This window comes from Vidua macroura, chromosome 13 (genome assembly GCF_024509145.1).
Source record: "Vidua macroura isolate BioBank_ID:100142 chromosome 13, ASM2450914v1, whole genome shotgun sequence".
Classification (NCBI taxonomy): domain Eukaryota; kingdom Metazoa; phylum Chordata; class Aves; order Passeriformes; family Viduidae; genus Vidua; species Vidua macroura.
This window is the reverse complement of record NC_071583.1, coordinates 16,695,851-16,710,916: the sequence shown is the minus strand read 5'-3', so window position 1 is coordinate 16,710,916 and position 15,066 is coordinate 16,695,851. Positions and strand designations below refer to the sequence as shown.

Below are 15,066 nucleotides of genomic sequence, written 5' to 3'. Positions count from 1 at the left end.
GAACCTCAGCCAGGAATACTGCCACCAATGGATTATTCCAAGGCAGCTTACTGCCATCACATGGCATCTGCAAAGTGCTCACTCGCTGCCTAGCAACACCGCCTCTTTCTACTGAGTCATACCAGCACCAGGACAATATTCCTGCAAAAAAAGAAACAGATGCCTGAGAAGAAAGGTGATCATTCAGTAGCAGAGCAAAGGATTGCAAGCATCCTTCCCCTGTCCTCCAAGACAAAAATAGAGATTGGGCTCAAAAATCATGAGCTGTTTAAAATAGTTTTGCACATCCTGGTGGCAGGAGGTGGGAGAAAAGTAATGGACCAAAAGCCCACAGTGTTGTCCACTGCCTTAGCTGTGCTAAGGAACTGGTCTTGAGCTCCCAGCTTTGCAAGGATCTATCCTGTTACTTCATCCTCTTCCCGTCACTCTATTCCATCAATTCATTCACCCATACATCATTCCCTCTATGCAGGAAGCAAATGCAGCAGGCTTTTTCTCCCTTTTAAAGAGAGGCAAAGGCTGTTTCAGTTTCTGAAACCTTCTCCTCTTTCCAATACGCAGCTGGCAAAGAGAACAGAGCACACCCTGCCCAGAGAGGTGAGGAGCTGCTCTGCACTGCTGCGTTCCACACGCTGCAAACGTGAGCCTGTTGAACACGTAACTGTTCAACACCAGGAAACAAGGTAAGAAACCAATCAAGTTTTGACTCTCCTGGAGGGTGGAGATTGCACCACCTCTCCAGGCACCCTGCTCCAGGGCTTTCCCACATGCACTGTGGGAATCACTGTCCCTGACTGGAATTTGCTCCTCCTTTCACCCTGCAGCTCTGAGAAGTGCCTGGCCCTGTCTTCTCTGTACCTCCCTAGACAGCAGCTATCCATGAGCCAACCTTTTCCTATGCTCTACTTCCCAGGTTGTACCACCCTGGATCCTACAGACCCTCCTCTCTCTCCCCTGTGTTCCCATCTCCTCACCTCACCCCTCATACTGCAAGGTGCAGCCCCAGAGCAACTAAAGGAGGAAAAGACCATTTCCATCACCATGCTGGTGCCCAGGAACACAGCCAGGGACGTGGCTGCCTACAGGAGAACACCACTGGCTCATGTTCACACCTGCAAAACCTCAGGGATCACCCCACAGCAGCTTCCAGCCTGTTCCATTTTGCACAGGCTACAGCATGAGACTTTCAGACCTCCCGTCTATCTGTTAAATAAGTTCTTAACACAATAAAGCTACCTGGCCATTTATGGTCAGTTTGCACATTTTCAATGAGCAGCAGGAAGGGAAGGATAGGGCAGATTTATAAAAGTATATTTACCAGCATATAGCTCCTGCATTTTAGCTGAAAACTCTATAAATAGAGGCAGCCTATACTGGCTGTCACACAAGAACTTTGCTGAAGACATCTATGAAACCTATCAATCCACCCATAAGAACTTTGACTTTTTTGGTTTGCAACTAAAATACAAAAAAAGAAAAAAAGCATTTGACTGACAAAATTGAAGATGCTTTCTTTTCATGATTTTTAACTCTTCCAATCTTGACTGAAGCAAATGTGCATTATTTAATGCTATCAACATCATCTGAGATGTTGAGGAAATCCTCCTTTTCTCTTTTTGTGTCCTCCACCCAGGTTTATTTTATTATTATTACTATTTATGTTATTCTTTGTTTTTATTTAATAAACTCTTTTTTCCCCCTATTAAAAGGAGAATATGGTCTTCTGCCAGAAATATAATCACTCCAGAAGTGGGGGAGAAAAAGCCAAAACAAAACCAAACGAAACAAACCCAACAACATCGGTAGTTGTACTTTGGGGCCTTGCTGTGATGAAGAAAGAGAGAGAAGCCTATTTTCTACTTCTTCTGCCCCAGAGTCCAAAGAGAAGCTGCTTCTGCAAGACCAGTGCTTGAAACTCAATCTTCCTTGGCATAAACCCCTTGGAACACAGAGGTTACCAAACACTTTCCTTTTAAAAAGAAAAACAAGTGGCTCCTCCCCTCAGATCAGTGCACTGGGAGGGCTGAGCTGGAGCAGCAGGCAGGAGGATGGTGGATGGAGGATGGAGGGGTGGATGGATGGATGGATGGATGGATGGATGGATGGATGGATGGATGGATGGATGGGTGCAGATCACTGTGCACTGCCAGGGGAGCTTCCCCAGCAGGCAGGCTTCCAGGGGATGCTCTGCACACACAGCAGGGCCAAGCACAGCAGTGCCAGGACCTTTCCAGGTCCCAGGACAGCTCCTCCCACTCTAACAAGTCCCTGCTGGAGGAATGGCCTCACAGTATCACCATTAAACAGAGGCACAAGCATGGAGAGGATTCCCCTCATCGCTCATCACGGCAGGCCCACAGGTAGTGTCCAGCTCCATTCTGTACAGCAACAGCAGATGTCAGGGCAAGATTATGTCACAAAAATATTCATCCTTCTCTAACAGGTCCAGCAGAACCATACTGTTGTATCTATGGTTTATCAAAATTCAGGTCACCAATCATTCAGATTGTGAGCATTTAGAGAGAGAAACAAAACACAAAAATGCACCAAAGTTCAAACTACAGTTTTCAGTAACCCTTTTTTCCAGTAATTCATATATTTTTGGATTACTTGTCCCACTCCGGCTGAGACTTTCTCAGCTGAGCCTACACTCTCTGTCCATGTAACACAGCCACACATACACAAAGCAGTGCCTAGGTGCAGTGGGCAGCTTTCTGCAGACACTTCCACAGGCATTTTTCTCCACAAAGGAAGAGGTGGGTGAAACAGAAACATCTCCTCCTATCCCCCCACATCCAGACTCAGTTACTGGAAACAGACATTGCTCCCTCCAGGGAGTATCCAGCACTGTCTGAGATATTCTCCTATGAAAGGCTCTCTGCTCCCTTCACCACTTATTTGGGCAGCCCACCCAGCACCCACCCCAGCAAGGCAAGGACCATGTGCACTGACACCCAAACAGTCACATATTGCTTGCAACTGCCTTCTATTTAACAATTCTGGGTTTCTTTGACATGAGTTCGAGGGTTCCTTTATCAGGTTCAGAATACTAAAAGTGCAGGTACCCATAAACATCTTGTTCACAAACATTTTGAGAGGGAAGAAGGGCCCTGCTGCTCAAAAACACAACCACAAGAGGTTTCCAGAACAGTGAGGCACCTGCCAAAGCACTCTGTGCTACACTCTGGCACCTTGGGTAGCTCAGGGACTTACATTCAACAGAAAGAAAATAAAATAATTCTCCACTCCATCAACTGCCTACTGCCAACACTAAAAGCATTTAGTGCCCAAGCTTCCTTGCACTGAAATAAAAATAAAGGTTTGTCTAGATGTTTCAGAGAACACCAGCTTACCTCTGAAAGCACAAAGGCCTGCTTTTAATCACCAAGAGTTAGCTGGCACCACTTGTCATAAGCTTTTCTTAAGGCTTAATATCCAGAAAGACTCAAGAAAAGAAAAAGTAGTTAAAAGCTGAAGAGGGATGGAGGGAAGTCTTATCCTTGGAATAAGTAATCACCTCACAACTGCACTGGAAAGCACTCGGTCTGCTCAAAGCCTCAGTTCCCTGCCTTCCAAATATATTCCCTAAGTTTGGACTAAGGACTTATTGTTTGAACAAAACTAAAACATGTCTAAGAGGAAGGAATTATGGCCAAAAAAAACTTCAGAGATGTTTCTTCAGAGATCCTTTCAGGATCTCAGAAGACCTCAGGAAGTTCATTTTGACATGGAAAAACTTGAACAGAGGTTTAATTTTAACATCAGGCACTTGAGTGAGATATTTTGTATTTGCTTTGAGGTTCAGTGAGCAGACAGATTTGAAACAGAACAAAGGGAGAAATGTTGTGAGATTGAGGTTGATTCATAACTTAAAAACAATCAGTGGAAAGACCACTGTCAATCACAACTGGTTTTGGACTGACATCCCATGGTGTGCTTCCTTTGGCCTCTTCCTAAGTGCATAGCTCAGCTGAGAGAAGAACACAACAAACTTAGTAACCACACTAATTAAAAAAAATTTCTCTGGAGAAGGAGGGAAAAGTTGCATCAGTATCTTCAAGAGCTAAATAATTTTCCACAGACTTCCTGTTCTTTGGTGTTTTCACACCCACATCTGAAAAGTGCTCCCATTTCTCAAGAGAACAAATCTATGGAATACATATGGCCACCAATAACACCAGTTGTTGGACCCATCAGGCAGTTACAGCTCTTCTGTGTGAGAACCATTTCCAAATAACTGTTTAATGTGCTAATCAGAAAAGCTTGTCTATCTACATGTCACTGTGCATATGAACACAGAAAACTTCCTCATACCCAATTATCCCCCTCTTGTGGGTTATGAAATGCCAGCAAATACATGGTAGAGAATTTTATAATTACAAGTTCTGGTAATAGTTCTTGCATGTTTCCCTGATGTCTGCATTGGAGTCTGACTTGCTAAGGGCGGAATTGCTGCAAAAAAGGCTTTGCAAGGGTAGTGGGACTCAATTCCAGCTGAGCTATGCCACTGACTGTGCCCTAACAAAGTTGCTTTCAAAGGACTAATAAAAAGTTATCCTTCCTCTATTCCCACATACAGCTGCAAACCACAACCTGCACCATCACCCCATACTCACACACCAACTTTCTACCCCCTAAGTGGTTCAAAAGAGAAATTATTTTACATTTCCTCACTAATTTCACTCTGAACACTTGAACAATTAATTTAAACCCAAAGCACACAAGAAACACCTGATAGAACCTGATTAACCTTTTTTTTCCCAGCAAGTCAGAAGCTTTTAATCTGTACTACTATGCACAGAAATTCCAGTTTCAAGTCCTTCCCCACCCAGTCCTGTTTCCATTAAACACGCAGGAAAAGTTGTCCAAGTTTGCCGACTCACCAAATGTCTCTTGTTACTGGATGTATTGTTAGGTGAGGACAGAAAGCCTGAACACCAAAATATTTCCACCCTTAGAAAATAATTCTAAAAACAAAATCCCTTCTGCGCTGGGCATAAGCTCGGGGAGGCAGTGCTTTTGCCCCCACTCTATTGGCCAGTGGCTGAAGTCCTGCAGGTTTTAACTGAATACCTAATACAGCAAAATAACAAAGAAATGGAGAAAACTGCTCTAAACCCCATCAAATAACCTAAACTTAAACCCCATATTGCACTGCTATCACTTCTTCCTCCAGGATCACCCCACATTCCTATACAAACCATGCAATGAACTGTCAAACATACACATCTCACTTCTTGCCTTTGTGAGCAATTTGCTTCTCAGCTTCATTCCTCCTGTATTTAGAAAATTTTGGCTAATTTCTACAGCAAATGCATTTGTGGACAACTGGTATTTAGATAATCTCAAAGGAGACAGGTCAATTCTCATCCAGTTCTGCAAATCAGCTCTTCATGAGAGCTGGTCTAACCACAATGTCTTTGGCTTAGTCTTTTCTGGGACAGACAAGACAAAATATATTAATTTCTTGCCACAAAACAGGACATTTAATCTCCAAGTTCTATCAGCACCTGCAGAATTCCAGATTTACCCTCCTCTGGAGCTGAAGTTGCCCACCACATTTAATGACACTTTAGTAACCTCTCCTCTCTATATGATAGTATCCCATCAGATGCATCTTGGGAGCTGCTCTTTTCCAGAGACATTTCAAGGTGTGATTCATTTCCCATCCAGTTAAATAACACATATACATTTCCTTTATGATCCCTGACTGACAAATTCCTTTGCTCATTCTTAAGGTCCACAGGTAAAAAAAAAAAAGGCCCTTAGGAGTAAAGTACTGAACAGAAATTACTCCAATCCCTGGATCATCCCATTTTCCTGAGCAAGTCCCCAGGTACCAGCACCACTTCCCAAAGCAATGGAGCACAGAAGGTTTCAAAGTGAATCCCTGCACGTAGCTTTGGTTCCAAGACAGATCCCTGAAGAATATCCTTAGTCACCTCCCTCCTGCTGCCAGACAATTACATCCCCTGGCACAGGGACACAGGAGAGAAAATGAAATATAACCAACCTATGTCCCTAACACAGCGTTTGATGCAAGGATTGATATTGCTTTCCATATAAACAATGGACATTTTCCTAATTTGGGAGAGGGACTTTTCTCTACCTCTCTGTAACTTTTCATTTTTAAACCTGTAACAAACCACTCCAGTGAGCAAGTGAAACCACAGTGCCACTCACAGCCCCTGTCAGCAGCTGCCTCTTGGTGTGAACAGCTAAGGCAAGGTCTTGTGCCAAAAGCCCTGAGGAAGGAAGGAAGACTTTTCTAAGTTCTGCAGTCCTGTTTTGATGAGCATAAATATGAACTGGAAGTGTGCAAGCCAAGGTTTAGTGACAAGGGGGGAAAAAATAAAATCAAGATACTGATCAAAAAGCTGCAGTACAAAACCATAACTAGGACATTGTGATGTTCCATCCCTTCTTAGTAAGAACAAGGGAAAGTTTAATTGTATGTATTTGTGCTTATGAATTTATTTTTCATTGTTACCAAGTAAGCAGTGAAAATAAAGACTTAAAAAGCATTTTTAAATAAAACAACAGATTTTAACCCTAATTCTTTGAATAAACTAAGAACAGATTCTGTTGATGCAGGCAGGTGCTTCTTCTCCTCTGTGACTTAATACACACATATTTAATATGGTCAGCCATACAAAGTGGCTTGTTGATACAGCATCAATTACATTAAAAAACCCAACAAAAAAAAAAAAAAAAAAAGAAAAAAAAAAAAAAAAAAGAAAAAAAACCCCAAAAAAAACACCAAACCACACTTTCCTGAGAGCCGCCTATATGTGCTCCTTGCACAAAAATAAAAGAGCAAAAACTGCCAGCCTAATGAAATAATCAGCTCTTACACAGTAGCCAAATGTTGTTTACTAAAGAGTTCTATTTAACTTTTTCTTTTAATACATTAATATTTAATACTTGCTTTTCAAGACTAAAGTAACTAATCAGATCACTTTAATAAATATTTTCTTAGAGACAGAGACTGCTTTAAAAATACTAAAACACTAGAGGGCTAGAGAGCGTTACCTTCAATAATCCATTCAGAATTCTTATTAATTGTGTTCATAACTGGCCATCTTAAGCACCTTTGGAAGAACTGTCTGCTTTACTTCAGCTAGTCTCAAGTTTTAAAAGTAGAGTTAAGATTAGAGGCACTGAATATAAGTATTTCTAAATAGAGGGGAATTACTCACAACAGCTACCAGGTAGTTGCTATAGCAGCTGAGAAATAAAATCAAGGAAGATCTTCAAGGTTGTTAGGAGAGTGTTTAGTTTATTTAGAAATATCCTGAGCAATCTTTTAATATCTTTGCTGCAGATGCATGCAGTGATTTGTATGAGAACTGGGCAATACAATGGTGTTCTACAACTGCAAGTGTGGAAAACTTCTCTTAATTGCAGGTAGGCACAGAGAACTCCAGAACTGGCCAAAAGGCACCAGCGTTCCCATCAGGAAATTTAACATTCTCCTGCAGCCAAGAGCCTGTGGCTGCACAGGAATATCTGCAGAGGGGTTCCAGCAAGGAGAGGAGAAATGCCTTTGATACTCCCTAGAAGCCAGTGCAGAACACAAAGCCCTTCCATAGGCAGGTGTTGAGAAGGGAATTAGTGTCTTTCTAAAGGATCAGTTTCTATGAATTATCACCTTTGAACCAGCCACCCAGGTAAGGCAACAGAGCACAACTTACTTTCAACAAAGACAACAGCATCAGGATGAACCACTGTAAATGGTACTTTCCCTTTCCTTGGTCCACAAGAGCAGCTATGTCTAGGGCCTGGATGTCCCGACCTTCCTTTCTGTTCCACCAGAAACCTCTTGGTGGTATTCCAGTTGCAGAAATAACTGATTTTTCTCCCACTACAGCTTACATCAACAGGGACAGAAAGTTTATTGCCCAACTCAAAGGCAAATCTTAAAACTTTGCATGGTTTAGCAGGAGCACAGAGAAAACACGCAGTGGTTTTTTGGACAGAGATTCTCTAACCAAACCCAAACTACTAAAGCCCAAAGGCATAAGCTCAGAACAGTGACTCATGCCAAGAAGATTATTTTTGCACATTTTATTGTGGAATCAGGATAATTTACACTGCTATTTCCCATCCCCCCCCTTTTTTTTTTGCCAGTGCACCTCCCAGCAGCAAACCCTCAGGTCCACACTTTCTGCAGACTATTTGCTTCAAAATGCACAAAAATAACCCTTCCAGCCAGCAATGACAGATCTACTTTTGATATGCCACTCCTCACTTGTAGTAACTAAACTCCAGATATAAGCAGCATTTTTCACCTATTTTCTTTCTCTGGAGAATTATCAACAAATTTCAATTACAGGAAAAGTAATTAAAGCTACTCAAGAACAAAAAAAGCTTGCCTAGAGATCACCAAAACTTGCACAACTCAGCCGTTACCTCAGCCCTACCTACAGGTGTGTTGTTTGCAAAATAAAAATCCCTATCCTTAGAGGAATATTCTCCAGCCCAGGGAACATCATTGAAATCACACTTGTTTTCATTCACTGCTCTCCCTTCCACAAGCCTCTTTCAGGCTTGTTTACAACCTGACTGGAGATTTCCCAGCTTTTCTTTTCAAATATCTGTGTAAAAAAATTAGTTCACCTGTTTTTTTTGGATCAAGGTAAAACAAGGATTTTCTTATTTGAGCACATGGGCCAAACACAAAAACAAACACTGAATATCAAACCCTGCGACACGGCAAAGAAAAACAACTACAGAAATGTATGAAAAGCAACAAGATTTGGAAGATAGATAATTATTTTCTGAAGCATCCATTACAATTATAGCAGTCAGTTTCATCCTAGGGTAACAGAGGTGGCCTCTGCCCAGCAGATGAGGTATGAAAAAAAGTAAAGCATCAACTACATTAAAAAACCCCAGCAAAACAACAGCTTCGTATTCCTGCAGCATCCAGCTGGGATGTAACAGGGCTTGTTAACTTCATATACTCCCAGTGACCAACAGACACAGCAACACGATTGGAAGCAACGACTTCCAGGTGTTCTTTTCTGCCACTTGTTTATATTACCCTACACTTACAGGTTCTCATCTGATGCTGCATTTGATTTTGTTTTTAAACAGAAGTGATTTTCTTCATCTCTCTTTACTACGAAGACAAGTGGGATGTACTAAGCAAAATACTTGCTGTACAAGATGAAAAATTAACAAGAAATATTTTTTTATTATTAAATTAACAAAAAGCATTTTAACAAAGAGGCATCAAGGCTTCTAATTGCTCATGAGTTAATTGCCAAAATCCCACTTTAACAGTTCCGGTTAACAGATCATGTAGCAAATTTGTTGATACTATTTTAAATATTTTGTAGAAATCTATCATCACTACACACTGTGGAACTTAAAAATCAATATGCACAACTGATAACTATAAATTTAATGAGGCGTTTAAGTAACTTATCAGCTTAGCAGTAACAGCCTTTATTATTGTAATACAAGTCAACAGTTAAAAAAAAATTAAATCGAAATGAGCAAAAGCCAAGTAAAAGAAATTCTGTATCTTCCACTTCATTAGATGTAACATTTCTGCTCTTATCAGGGATTTACACGCTAAAATAACAAACCAAAGCCGCCAACGGTGATGCCTCAGATTAGAGCAACCACGATGCCAGACGCCTGTAAAGTCTGATTTAGCAAAACAACGAGAAACCAGCGCAGTCCGCACGCACAGCGGCCCCGCTCCCGGCCCGCCGCAGCCCCCGGCCCGGCCGCCCCCTCGCCCCCGCGGCCGGGCAGGTGCAGCACCGACGCCCCCTAAAGACACCGCGGCGGCGCCGGCCCCTTCCCAACTCCATCCACACACCGCCTCGCTCCGCAGATGGAAACGCAGGGAAAAGGGAACCGCGCGCTTAAGTAGATTAAGGGCTCAGCAACTCGTTTTCTGATTATTTGTGCGATCCCGACCCCAGCGCGGGCCCCCGGACTCCGCTCGTCTCTCGCTTCGCCGCGGCGGCGCTCGGGGAAATAACGCGAACCGAAGCGCACGCAGAGCACATCCAGCGGTGCGGGCAGGGCAGGGGAGGCAGCGCCGGGCAGCCCCCACAGCCCCGCGGGCAGCGCTGCCCCCATCCCGGCGCCGCCTGAGGGGCAGCGCCGCGACCACCGCCGGCCCCGGGGGAGGGGAACAGCCGCCCCCCCACACGCGCAGCACAGCCCCGGGGTCCGGCGGGGAGAGGCGGGGGTGCGCGGGGCGGGGGAGGGATGCGGCAGCACCTACCCACGCCGTATTTCTCCTCCTCGGTGGGACTCCACATGCTGCTGGATGGCTCGGCCGCGGCCGCCGGTCCCCGGGCAGAGCGCGGCGGGCGGGCGGGCGCCGCTCATCGAGCGGGGGCGGCTTCTCCTCCCCCCGCGCTCAGCGGGGGCGCCGCGCCGGCAGCCCCCGCCCCACGCTCCGGCCGGGGCTGCGCTCAGGGGTCGCTTCGCCGCTGCCGGGGGGCGGGGGGGAGGTCGCCCCCCGCCCGCCCGGGCGGTACCGGCCGCCGCGCCGCTCCCCTCTGCGGCCGCTCGCCGCCGGCCCGGCGCCTCTCTTCGCGCGGCCCCCGCGGGCTCCGGCCCTGCCGACGCGGCGGCCCCGCGGAGCTCGGCGGCCCCGGGCCCCCTCCTCGTCGTTCTCGTTCTCCTCCTCCCGAGCCGCCGCTCCCGCCGCCGCCGCCTGAAGGACTCGGGGCTGCCGCGCCCCCCCTCGCGCTCCCGGCGGACCTGACGCGCACGCGCGGCTCGCGCCGCCCCCCCCTCCCCGCGCGGCCGCACGAGGCGCGCGCGGGCGCGAGGCGCGGGGCGGCGCGTGGCCTCTGAGGGCGGGAAGGGGAGCGGCCGGTCCGGGACATCCTCCCGTCCCCGTCCCCATCCCCATCCCCATCCCATCGCCGGCTCCATCCCATCCCCGCCGCACCTGCCCGCCCCAGCGGCTCCCGGGAGCCCGGCCCGCAGTGCAGCACCGCGCCCGGCCGTGTCGGTCAGCAGCGGGGCCGGCCCGACCCCCGCCCGCCGCCCCGCGCTGCCCGCGACACGGCCCGGCCTCTGCCCCGAGCCCCTGGCAGCGCTAACCCCAGGCACCACCAGCGTTTAGATCAAAATTTGGCTGATACTGTGTTTCGCTTTCTTGTCGGTATTATCAACCTCCAGAGCTTCTAAAGAGCTAGTGAAATTCTCACGGTTTCCGCAATGAACACGTACCCAAAATGGGAAACAGTTTTTAGATTTCATCTCTAAGTTCAGCTTCCACTTCCTTCCATAAAAACTGAATTTGAATTCTTCACAGCAAAGGAAAAGCTGAAATAAGTTATACAAAAGTTTTCCTGCGACTGAAATTTTACTCCCTGCAATATTCTGATGGACCAGTGCCCTTGCCCCAGGCAGAGCCTCTGCCAAAACTCTTTTTATCCAGCCTTTTCAGAAACCTTTGTAAACAACTTGCTTGATGGGAAGTTTTAGGATTGCATTAAACTTTTAAACAATATAACTTCAGATGTACCCAACACTTTTAATAGAATATCTGTTCTCTGATTATATAATAAAACAGAATGAAAGTCATCAACTTGCACTACAGAACTTGGGTTGCTGTGGAAACCTTCATTATTTATTTTTTTAACACGTGCAACTACTGTTTCCCCACCGAGCAGGGCCAGGTTTCTGTTTGGATTTTGGTTTGGCTTTGGGATGTTAGGTTTTGTTTTCCTGTGTGGAGAGCAAACAGCAAGTGGCCAAGAACTGAGTGTGCTTGTACATTATTCATTTAAAAAAAACCAACTTATTCTATCCTACCTTAATTCATATTCACATTTAGGCATTTATATTTACAATAGCTCCATTCCTTCCCTTCCTGAGGCACTCCCACAGCATGCAGAAATAGCTTTTTGAAGGGACAAAGCATGACAAAGTCATTGAGTTGCATCTGCTGGAGAGAGGCTGCTCCAGGGTTTGAGAAACTGGTTTTGGTATTTTAACTCTGTATATGTCAATAATAAATACCTTTTCATCTCTTCCCAGTACTTTGGGAACAGAAAACCTCTTCAGTGACAGGAATTGGTTAATTTTTCCAGGCTCTTTATTCCACAGTCTCAGCCCTTCAAGGATTCTTCTTGCTGCCAAGCTGACCAGTACTTAAACTGATCTTTTTCTTACTTAAGAAAAAAATACAGCATATTTTTTTTCCAAACTACAACCATGTCTGAGTTGGCTCTTCCTTTAAAGCAAACTCAGAATGAAGGTGAACTTGGGAAGTGAGACCCTTCTAAGGTTAGATAAACTCTGAGGAGGACACCAAAACAGCTGGACAGAATAGGACCTGCAAGGACCTAATAGCATACAGAAAGCACTTTATTTAAAGGCCATATGTATGGACATACAAATGACAGCATTAGCAGGGACACTCACACTGATGGCAGATTACCTGTATTTGAAAGACAACACATATTATTGCATGCTTATTCCTGACTCTTTTCTGCACTGCTGCTGGTGATTCCTATTTTCAGAGAGAGAGTCGGTAGATGGCCGTATGACCCACATGACTTCAGGAAGAAAAAAAGTCACTACTTAGCTGAAGAGTCAGTGGAATGCAAGTTTGCTTAAGTTAAAGTTACCAAATATATTTACACCTGTTCCTCTGATCTCTGCATCCACCCCTTTAATGAGGCTCCTGTCACCTCCACAGAAATACTGATTGCTTTAGTAAACACTCTTAGCTTAAGTGTAGAAGGAACAAACATCTCATCCTCCAACGGAGGCAGAGCCACAAATCTCCCAGGCACCAAGCTGGAATTCAGGATTACCCATGTGCAACGGAGAGACCAAAGCAAACAGCCACTGCTGCAGAACAACTGTTTCTGCTGTCTCCTCTCTCGTAACAGAGCTCACTCCTGCCAGCTTCAATATTCATACTACTGTGGAAAGCACAGGAAAAGCAGAGAAGTACTGTAGCAAGCAAAACCAAGAAATTCTCAAGGTAATATGCCCCAGGGTTTTCTTTCTTTTTCTTTTTCTTTTTCTTTTTTTTTTTTTTTTCTAGAGCTGTTTTTGTTTTCCCTTATAAAGTTTGCACATTGAAAACAGTACACAAAATTGGAATCCAAAGCCTACTTCTAGTAAGGTTTTGTTAAGTTTTTAAAATTGGCATCAGCAATCAAACTAAAATTTAAAATCTGATGCAAATGTCAGAGCTCCTACAGAAGAGCTTCTGTTGTGGGTATTGTGCATCCCAAAATTAATGGTTTTCAGAGAAAAGGGTCCTCCCCTTGCAGAAGTCTTTGAGGTGTTGTTCTCTCTCTTTGAGGTGCTGGTCTCCGTCACTGAGCTCTTGTGTTGCACTGTACTGAAATAAAGGCAAATACAAGCTTCAAGACCTTATTTAAATGAACAAATCAAGTCAGCAGAAAAGCACTAATCTCTGAAAAACACTGTGTAAAGTTACTTAATGTCCACTGTGCTCAGGAGTTGTCCTGTCAGAGGCATTGTGAGTTGCTTATGGTTCTGCTACTGCAAACACAGTTGTCCTTATCCAAACAGAGCAGGCAGCAATGTTTAACAGTGTTAATTAAAATACATTAGAGAGTTCATCCTATATTGTCCTGTCTTGCCATAATATAGATGTGATCTGAAAGACAGCTGGCTTGGGATTGGAGAGATTTGACACAGTTTCCTTCTCTTAAATAGATCAAGGGAACTGCACAATCCTTTCAAATGCTCTGCAAGGGACAATGGAAGGTCAGAGTGCAGAAAGCAGAGAGATTCTTACACCTCCCTGCAAGCAGCCTTCTCTCAGTTATCCCAGCCTTAAGGTACCACAGAACATATCACCCTCCTGCCCTCTGTTTCAGGGAAGTGCAGCCTCACACTTTACCCTTTCTCCCCATTCTCAGGCCTACAGTTGCTGGTAACTTCTGTTATTACTTCAAGCCTCTGTTTCAGTAAGATTGCCCAGGACCCTTCCATCAGAAAAAAAAAAAAAAAAAAAAAAATCAGAGATAAATTTCAACTCCCTGTGACAGACCAGACAATTTATTTGATTACATTCCATCCTTTTCTACACTTGAGGTTCTGACTTCTTATTTTTATTTCTTTAAAGTTCATATTCTTCCCCTGTTGTTGAGATGAATTAAGCCACTGAACAACTTTACTTTCCCATTAAATTATGAAACAAAGAGATGCAAAGCAAATCTACTCTATCATCATCCATGATGACCTCACAGGTCCTTTTGAAGCACCAAGTGTTTCTACTTTATGGCTCAAAAGGGATTCTGGTGAAGAACTGAGCTGTTCTCCCTTTGGTGAAGTCATCTTTTAAAACTTTTAAGCAGGAAGTCCCAGGTTTTGATGCACAAACACAAATTCTATTTTTTGTCCTATTGCACAGGGCCATCTCATGGATTTCTTCCTTATGAGGGATCAAACCAGCAACTTAGGAATCTAAATGCAGCAAATGACAGATTTTCTCTCCAAGGCATCACAGTGTTTGTGCCCCACAACTTCACACACCTTTAATTGGGATGATTTCTGATTAGTGCTCAGGGGAGGATGTTAAAGTCCATTATCTCAAGACTCCTTCCAAATTTTTAATTCAGAAGGAGTTCCTTATAAACAAATCTGCTCCCAGCCCTCAACATTTCTCAGAGTGGCAGGAAAGGAAGCAGAACTCCATCCAGCAGCAGTGTTCCCAGCATGCTGCTGTCACTCCATCATTTATTCCTTACGGAGTGCCTGAAGCAGCAGCTCATGACCAACAGCAACCAGCACACATTTCACTTCATGTGAGATGCAGCAAGCAGAACTTTCTGGTAAACCTGGGAACATCTCAATTACAATAGTTCTGGTCTTCCATTCCAGAATTTTTCTTTCATGCAAAATAGAAGTCAGAATACAATATTCCAGGACTTCCCCTACTTTTGGTGTTGTCTTCCTCAGAACAAAGGGAATCTAAAGTCATGGGGGGCAGAAAAGGAGGTCTTTTCATATCCTTCCAGAACATTAGACATGTGTGGTTAAGCCTCACCTAATAAAACTCCCCATAAAAATGTCCACTACAACCAATTTACA

The 15,066-nt window shown here is 44.6% G+C and overlaps 1 protein-coding gene across 1 annotated transcript in view; it reads right to left on the bottom strand.

Annotated features, from left to right (window-relative positions):
• The window catches only part of DOCK3 (dedicator of cytokinesis 3), a 183,947-nt gene extending 173,613 nt beyond the window's left edge, over window positions 1-10,334 (bottom strand). Inside the window, exon 1 of the mRNA XM_053989064.1 lies at window positions 10,250-10,334. Within this exon, the coding sequence (XP_053845039.1) occupies window positions 10,250-10,286 (37 nt within the window). The 5' untranslated portion in view covers window positions 10,287-10,334. The remainder of the gene's footprint in view (window positions 1-10,249) is intronic.
• Between the last annotated feature and the right edge of the window lie 4,732 nt (window positions 10,335-15,066).